Source organism: Humulus lupulus, chromosome 2 (genome assembly GCF_963169125.1).
Source record: "Humulus lupulus chromosome 2, drHumLupu1.1, whole genome shotgun sequence".
NCBI lineage: Eukaryota > Viridiplantae > Streptophyta > Magnoliopsida > Rosales > Cannabaceae > Humulus > Humulus lupulus.
The window spans coordinates 165,689,197-165,698,326 of NC_084794.1; the positions used below are offsets into that span (position 1 = coordinate 165,689,197).

Here is a 9,130-nt window from a genome sequence, read left to right on the forward strand (position 1 = left end):
TACACGAAGTACAAATAATAATTTGTTAATTTTTTTAAAAAAATAATAATAATTTGTTAAAATTAAATAAAAACATTGTTATATGTATTTGCATGCACGTAGATGCACGTAATATGTGACAAAATATATAAAATGATATTTTAGAAGATTTTTTTTGTATTTTTGAGAAAGTTGAGATATAAAAATAGAAAAGGCAAAAGTGAGAATTAAATTAAGACTTGTAAAACCATCTGGGACAATACATTCATGCATATATATACACCCACACATTTTTATATGTAAAACCTAAAACGTAACATTCTCATTTATTTCTCATATAATCATCTCTTTGTAAACAATGCACTCTATCCAAGTCTGTTTCTAAAATCAGAACAAACTAACTAAATACTCACCAAAAAAGAAGAAGATAAAAATCGTCAAAAATTAAGTTGTATTTCCATTAGTACCCTCAATTGAATTCTTGCAAATTTAGCTCATATACATACATATAGCCAAAGGCTTTTTCACCAAACATCAGTGCACTCTTCTGTTCATGATCTATAATTTTCATCAACGAAGATTGCAAAACCAGTTCCGGAATATTGTAAAATGTGTTGAAGAAAAAAAAAGAGCAAGAAGAAGAAGAAGAAGAAGAAGATTGATATATATGAAAGGTACACAAGAAAGAAAAAAGAAAAAAAGATGAGATTAAGAAAAGAATAACGAGTAGTCATATTTCTTCGCCTTGCCAGCCTGGTCTGCCTAAGGTGAACTCCAAGCTTGGATTTTTTCCTTCAAAATTGTTTTTGTTTTCTACATAACTCTTGACTCGAGTTGACTCGCATTCCTGTAACAATCAAATTCACTAATTACTTTAAATTTATTAGAGGTTATAATTGTCACCCCCGGAAATATTCTAGTTTAAAGATTTTAACCACTATATATATATATATGTATTGTATCCCAAATCAATTAATATAGTAAAAGAGATGACCAAAACAAACGTTCAAAATTTCAAATTTCCTAAACGTTTTTCCAATGATTATGTATATTTATATAATAGTTCCTCACATAATTAAATCAGGAAAGAAATAAAAAATTTATAATATCTAAAATGCATTATTGTAGTGTCCGATGATAATTAAAAATTTTGTGGTGCACAAGTAGTATTCTAATGCATGGGTGGAGTAGTAGGTAAGTAGATGATAATATTCTGACCTGAATTTGTTGCGATATTACTGAGGACTGTAGTGGAAGCCCATCTATGTCGCTGGAGTTGTTCCGAGACGACCATACCTCTCTTCCGCTGAATTTAATAGTGGAATGGATTATAATTTTTTTATTTTTATTTTAAATAAAAAAATATACATTTTTAAACTATTGCTAGTAGCTGAAATATCATTTGGGAAAAAAAAACATCGAAAATAACCTTTCTATCACATAATCCACAGAACATATGTGTGAAAGGCTGTATATATAAGATAGATTATGATCATGATCAGTGAAATAAATAGTACTCATTACTATAAATGGATGGAAAGTACGTACCCCATATATATACGCTATGAACAAATTCATCATGACACATCCAACCAAGCAGAAAATGATGAAATCCATAAGCAACCAAAAGAGGAAAGAGAAAAGAAAAGGCTCTACTATTTAAAATGGGGCTTTCTTAGAATTAGCTCTCTTATTACTTACCTCACCACAATTAATCTTGTTATTTATAGCGGTATGTTTATATGAACTTCAATCTTGTAACATTACTCAATTCAAGAAACATTTTTTCTTTCTTTCTTTCTTAGACCTATTTATTTATGGGTCACATACGAGAAAATTAGTAATTGCTTCTCTCTATCTTTAATAATATTGTTTTTTCTATTTCTTTTTATTCAATGGTTTTAGTTTTGGCAGATCAAAACATGGGCAAGTTAGGTATATTAATAATATGGACAAGTTATGAAGTACATAGTAATTTAATTTCTATACCCCTTAAAAAGAAAAACAGATTATGAGATTCTGTACAAACATAGTTAATTGTCGCCGAATTTTCTAGCTCGGGTTATAGCTTAAATACTGATTGATAATAAAATTATATGTAGGGGATGGTAAAGATAATATCTATAGGTTCGTATGATATAAAGAAGAAAAAGTACAAATTAAGTTCTTTAAAAATAAACTAATAAAGGAAGCTAGTAAGATGCTCAAGCCAATGATAGACAAAACTTGAAACTAACGACTGTGTACTTTACCAAATATGAAATATCTTTCTTCTTTTCGCAACAATACTAGAGAACTTTATTAGTAGTGATACTCTCAAAGAACGTTTCTTCAAATTCTTATATTTCATCATCACTCGTGGTAATATCTATATATATATTATTCACACAGAGACACTCGTATATAGATGACTGTTTCAGACAAGAATCTGAATTTCTTATTCATATAAAATTTGGAATATTTTTCCATACGTGCACTTATAATTTATTATCAAACCACGTATTTCTCTCTCTCTCTCTCTTTTGTTTTTTGTTTTTTTGTTTACAAGAAGTACATGCCTCTTCAAATTTAAAGTGAGAATATAAAAATTGTTAGAGTATAAATATGTATAATAGTATACAAAACCCTATTTTAGTTATTGTTATGCCTATTTAGTTTTAGGTTTCTTCAATTAATGATCATTCCATACTAAGAAGTAGATATTGGTTAAAGTCTTCTTTGCAGACCACATCTTTTACAAAAGTAGTGGATGCTATATACTAGTTCAAAGAGCTATGACTACCAGCAACTGTTTGATAATCCCACATATATGAATATTGCTGTTATGTATCATATACACACAAACATATATATATATATATATCAATTTGTGTGTCAGCATATATATGAGTGTGTTTCATTCAAAAGAAATACTTCGAATTAATATTTGCAAATGGAAAACAGGTTATATATATATATATATAGCTGACAACTCGCTTGTTGATGAGCATTCAAATTTTATTCATTATATAAAAGAAAACATAATACAAATATATATATATATCCAAATAGTTGTAAGTAGTGAAGTACTCATGATATATATATATCTTCTATATAAAAGTGTGTGTAATTTTGTTAATGAATATTCTAAATATTTAATTAAAAATAAATATTTATTAATTATATTAATATAAATTTAAATGTTATAAAATATCATTATTATAATAATATATAATATAATACTAATATTTAATGATTATATTAATATAAATTTAAATGTTATAAAATATTATTATAATAATTACATATAATCCTTATTTTTTACTAATTATATAAATATGAATTCAAATATTATAAAATATCATTATAATAATATATAATACAATCTTAATTTTTTTTCTAAATATCATTTATGTTTAAAAAAGTTATTATATTATATATATTTAAAAATCATAAATAATATTTTTGTTTAATTTTTCTTTTATATAAGCAAACTTATTGCACGTAGTATCTAGTATATATATATATATATATATATATTTCTTTAAAAATTAATTACTCAAAACATTACACTACTTGAGATCAAAGTAGCACCACTTTTCCCTTTCGAGTTCATATCAACATTATTGGCTCTGAGTACAAAGTAGTATATATGTATGTAAACTATTATATAACAAAAAGATTTGAGTTAAGGTTTAATTATGTATATAATATAAAAGTTTATAATAATTCTTTTTTCAAAATCGATATCTCTCCTCTTTCCTTTGATGATTATTTTATTAGTTGAAATTTGACTTAATTGTCTAATTGTTAGTTAGAAATGTTTTTGCCAATGATAAAAAGCAAATGGAAACTAGCTGTAGCACATACTACATGCAAAAAAATTCCTTTCAATTATTTTTTATACATATATACCAAAAGTAGCTTGTTATATATATATTTGTCTTGAAAATAATGATAATGATAATGATAATTAATAAAAGAAATAAAAAAAATAATAATAAAAGAAAATTTGTGGGCTGAAAAGAAGAAACAAATCAGACAAAAACCGATCGAATGCCATTATTATTTGATATGGAAGCTGGTGCCAAACAGCATAGGCTACTTTAAATAAATATTTGTAATTGATTAACTATAATATAGTTAGTAGGAACATTAGAAAGAGAGGTCAGCGCACTTAAATCAAGGAAGAAACCTTTTTGTCATATATGTAATGCAATCTCCTCGTGGATAGAATAAGAACCTGAGTTTTATATTGATGAAATTAAAGTATAGTTCATTAATTAAGATTTATTTTTTTTAAAAAAAACAAAATGTGAAAAACATTAATAATAAAAGAAAAAAAAAACAAAGTGAAGCAGTTGGTTGCTTTCTCTTATCCTAATTTATACGATTTGGTTCATATGTGTTTGCTTTATTTCTTTATTAAAACCCATCAAAGCTACTTATCTCAAATCAGCAGAAAGAAAGGACATATATATTTATTAATAAAAGAATTATGCAGAACAAAAGACTAGAAAAGAAAGAAGAAACCAAACAGAAAATAAAGTAAAAGCTGCAGCTGAGAACCCTTTTATTCTTGAAAAAAATAAGGACGTGGAGAGCTGTATATTAATAATATAATAAGCAAACCATGCACTATATATCGATATATTTATTAAACTTAGGCATAGAATCTTATGATTAACAACATAATAATTAATACTAATACGCAAATAGAGTTCTTCAGAAAGAGCATATTTGGTACCTGGAGGAGTTACTCCAAAGACTGCTTTGGTAGTCCATTTGATCAGGTTGTAAATTAGAACGATCGGACGGTCCTCTTTGGTCCACATATTGAGTACGTAAACCACCCGTACTATCTGAGCCGCTCATTCCCATCTGGGACATTTCATCCTCTCCAGACCCATCTGATTGCCCTGATATTACACAAATATTAACCCAAAAGTATATAGAGTCCAAATAATTACGATCGAGTACTATACTGTAAAAACTACCCATGTATGTTTTTATTATGCGGAACATATATATGCACGCATGTATATATATATGATATATCCGCGCATGTGATGGGCATAGATGATGGATGTATGTGAAGGACTCATCATTTGTTTAGATCTACGCGTGTACATCTTTTAAAGGACACATTTATGTATATATACATGTATATATATAATTATATTTATAGTATAAAAAAGTAAGACAATAACATAGGCTTATTAAAAATTTGTAATAATAATAAGAAAAAAAGCTAATTGAGGCTGTAAACAGCTAAAGAAAAAAGGTGAAGGGGCTTAGCAATACGAATTACCTGAAGAGGCTGCAGGCTTGTCAGTGGTCTTAACAGTTCGATACATCTGCAAATTAAATCACTAGTTAATATATATAATGTATATATATATGGGAAGCATTTACTATGATATATGCACTTTAAATAAATATTTAATTAATTCATGTATACATGTATGTACATGGTATGTAGTGTTCTCAATTTTCCAAATAGAAGAATACATACACATACATAAACATTAATATATATACATATAATATATTATTTTATTAATTTGTGCTCCTCTTTTAGTCATTAATCACGAGGTACGTGGATGCTGAATATAATGTAGTACTAATGGAGTTAGTATTATTACAAAATGATTACTACTTTTGTCCCTTATCATCATGATCTACTTATTAATTGATACACTACATTTACATTTTTGTTTTTCTTTTTTTGGTCTGAAATTAAGCAGAACCTGTCTGTCTGGACTGGTCTGGTCTGGTCCCAGTAGTTAAATGATCGAGCTATAACTATCAGACTCATATTTATATGAAAATCGCTCGCTATATACGATCCATATATCTCTTTAAATTCATTCATTTATTCATTCACTGCTTTCCATTGGCAACTGTGCCCGTGTGATAGACCAAAACCGACCCACATGAAAGAGAAGAGAGAGAAAGCTCTAGCTATAATATATAGTTGAAAATAAATATATAAATAATTTATTTCACATTTAATTTTACCTGTAAATGGCTCTTAACATGAGCTAGGGTGAGATCCTTCACATCCATGAGCTCAAGGACTGACTTTGGAGTGGCTCCTGATGATCATCATCATCATAATCAATCCCAACTTAATTATTCACAAATCAAATAAATTAACCCAAAATGCCAAAAGTAAAATAAAATAAAACGTTTGTCAAAAAAAAAAACAAACGTTAAAAGATGTAATACTGATATTACAGATTAGAAAAAAGACAAGGAAACCAAAAATAATTAAAAAACAGATTAAGATATATAATATATTATTGAAACTTACTCTCATGACCGCCAAGAAGCTCAACGGCATGGACGAAACGAGCGTGAAGGGTGCTTGTCCAGCGCATTCTGGGAGCCCTCATACTACGTTTCGTCGGCAGCTTCGGCAAAAATCTAGCTCTCATCGTGCCATGAGAACTAATCTCCGTCTGTCCGTACTGATTGTTGTGGTGATGAAGATGATGATGATGGTGTTGATGAAGTTGATGGTGGTGATGCAGTTGGTTATTGGCCGATTTATAGGCCTCGGCAGCTGCGGCTAAACCGTTGAGCCTCGCCGCTCTATAAGCCGCTACTGCAGCCACGGAAGAGCCATTTGGAAGACCCGGAGAGCTCAGCATCGACATCGGATCCAACACCCCTCCTCCTCTACCACCAAAGTAAGGTGTCGCTGCAGCCCCTGATAGTGAAGGCGCCATTTGGTAGAAGCACATCTTGGGATCCTTAACATGATCAACCACCCTTGTGTTATCCGCAGACAAGAAAGGAAATGAGCGGTTGTGATAGACCGGAATCCCCTTGATAGGACGGAAAGCATCGGCCGACACATCTAGAAGCGAAAGGCCACCTCCACCGCCACTGCCGCGATTCATTGTATGGTTATATAGATGATGAGGATGAGGATGGTGTTGTTGATAAGGGTTTTGGGGTGGGTCCCCAGCTCCGTTGAGAGTACTGGCACTACTCATCAAGCTTAATCTCCCTAAAGAGAGGTCGGTGTGTGCTTTGGAGGTGTTAGTAGCAGTACTACTACTGCTACAAGTGGTTGATGAATTGTGGTTATCTGATTCCCTTCTTCGGCATGAGAGATCGAGATCGAACCGTGCATCGTCAAGGGCTGCGGCGGCAGCAGAAGAGGAGCAAGTACTCGTAGTGTTGGGAGGACTTATGTTGAGAGAAAGATCAGGAAGTACTGCTGCTGCGGTTGAAGAAGCTGCCTCAATGAAAATCCCCTCCAAGGGCATATTTTTCCCTGCCTTCTCAACTAGTTTTCCAAATATCTAACTAGGTTACTTTTCTTGCTTAATTACTCCAACTTAAAGAGGAAGAGAAGTAAAGAAAAAAAAAATGTATATTGTTGATGATTGAGCAAGTGGGTACAGGTCTTTTTTTTTTCCTTTGTCCTTTTTTCTTTTGCTTTATACTTAACTCTAATTAGCTCTGAGGAGATATTTTTGCAAAGGAGATGGATATAGCTAGCTCAAAGGGATGAGCTTAACATGAAGGTTGAAGAGAATTAAGTTAACAAAACAGAGGAGAATAAGAAAAAGATATGTGAACATACAGCGGATAATGGGAGAGGGATAGATGTGTGGGTTTGTTAAGGAAAATAGAAAAGAAAAGGGGAGATAACAAAAAGTAATGAAGTAGAAAGAGAGAGAAATGAAGTTAGAAGTAGGGGATTTGGGTATAGTGTTCCTCCTCGAGAGTATATCGCGGAAAATGACACTAGAGAAGAAGTAGTGGAAGTGAAGAAGAGCACAAGGTCTATAGAGTTTGTAAAGAGTCAAACCCCAAAAAATTATAGTCAGTTTGGATTTTGCCTTCCCCGGAGACGACGGGATAGAAAATGTTAGACCGAGAAAGACACCCTCATGTGTGATTCCTTTTCCCCCACTCTCTTCGCTTCTCTCTCTTTAATATTTTTTATATATTTATTTTATTAAATAATTGGGTTTACTATTCTTATATAAATATATATATATATATATTTATATGTTGGCAGGGCCAGGCTACGTATATTGGAGCGTACTAGTAAAATTCCTTTCTTTCTTTCTTTCCTTTTAAATTCTCACGAGATGTTGAATTTGAATAAGTATATTGATTTTATATTTTATGTAATATGAATTTTAGTTTGATGGGGGCAGACCCACCCATTGACCTCAAAGAGAAATAGATCATCAGATGAAAGAGAAAAGCCACAAAGGGTTTTTTGTTTGCTTCCTTATGTACACATCGTAAACCCTAATTCCACAATATTATTATTATTAGCTTCTAATTCCCCTTACATCCTCCCAAATATTCCCTTCTAATCTTTAACAACTTTGTCTGGCATCCTGGGTTTTATTATGTCTTCTCCACATGACCCCTCTCCAAACTCCAAGCTCATCACTCTATCTCCAATTGCTTGGTTTTCAAAACCCTAGGCTCAATCAGTGATCCAAATAATCATATAATAATGTACATGCATTTAATTGTATTGTTATTGGAAACTTACCCACTTACAATTTCCTATTTTTTTAGGATACTTTCATCGAGATAACATAGTAGCTAGCTCTAGGAGAGGGCGAAGAAATTAACTAGTAGTACTGTTTTCATTTAGGTGTGGTGTTTTGATGTCTCATTAAATGCAAAATTGGGTATTAGTAAATGCATGCTGTTTGATTTTTGATTTCTAGGAAGTAGGAACACGTTTTCTATAGACCATTTCCCCGTTATACAACTACTTGAGTGAGTGAGAGAAAATTATAAAAAGTATAAAAAGGGGTAAAAATGAAAAGAAATAAAAAAGGTTGAAGACGTTCAGTTGTGTATATAGTTTTTGGTGCATTCCTTTTCCAACATGTACAGAAGAGAAAAGTATTCTTCAACTAAATGTTGTTTGGATAAATGTGGGAAAGTATTGATGTGTATATTTCATTTCCCTCAATACTCTTGGGGTTTGTACCAATGACAATAACAACTCGGTAACGCCACTAATGCCATCATCGACAACAACTTGTTCGATTAATTAATCAATCTAACTAATTAATTATCATATTGCAACTAATCTAATTATGTTTATAACTACTCATGTTTCCTCTTAAAACTAAACATTCATTTATTTATTTATTAAGTACTAGCTTAGCTAATGTGT

The 9,130-nt window shown here is 30.8% G+C and overlaps 1 protein-coding gene across 1 annotated transcript; it reads right to left on the bottom strand.

Moving 5' to 3' along the window:
• Positions 1–413: 413 nt before the first annotated feature.
• LOC133818681 (transcription repressor KAN1) lies at positions 414–7,927 on the bottom strand. The gene is made up of 6 exons (XM_062251705.1): positions 6,275–7,927; positions 5,980–6,056; positions 5,270–5,315; positions 4,706–4,877; positions 1,198–1,285; positions 414–826 (listed from the first exon to the last, which is right to left on the bottom strand). Exons 1-6 carry the CDS (start codon positions 7,236–7,238, stop codon positions 710–712), a joined length of 1,464 nt encoding a protein of 487 aa, XP_062107689.1. The 5' UTR covers positions 7,239–7,927; the 3' UTR covers positions 414–709.
• Between the last annotated feature and the right edge of the window lie 1,203 nt (positions 7,928–9,130).

Excerpts from the sequence above, each read along its gene's own strand:
- LOC133818681 (XM_062251705.1), bottom strand. The coding sequence starts at position 7,238 with ATGCCCTTGGAGGGGATTTTCATTGAGGCAGCTTCTTCAACCGCAGCA. Across the intron at positions 4,878-5,269 it reads CAAGCCTGCAGCCTCTTCAG|GGCAATCAGATGGGTCTGGA; the intron begins GTAATTCGTATT and ends GTGTAATATCAG. Across the intron at positions 827-1,197 it reads TAATATCGCAACAAATTCAG|GAATGCGAGTCAACTCGAGT; the intron begins GTCAGAATATTA and ends TGATTGTTACAG.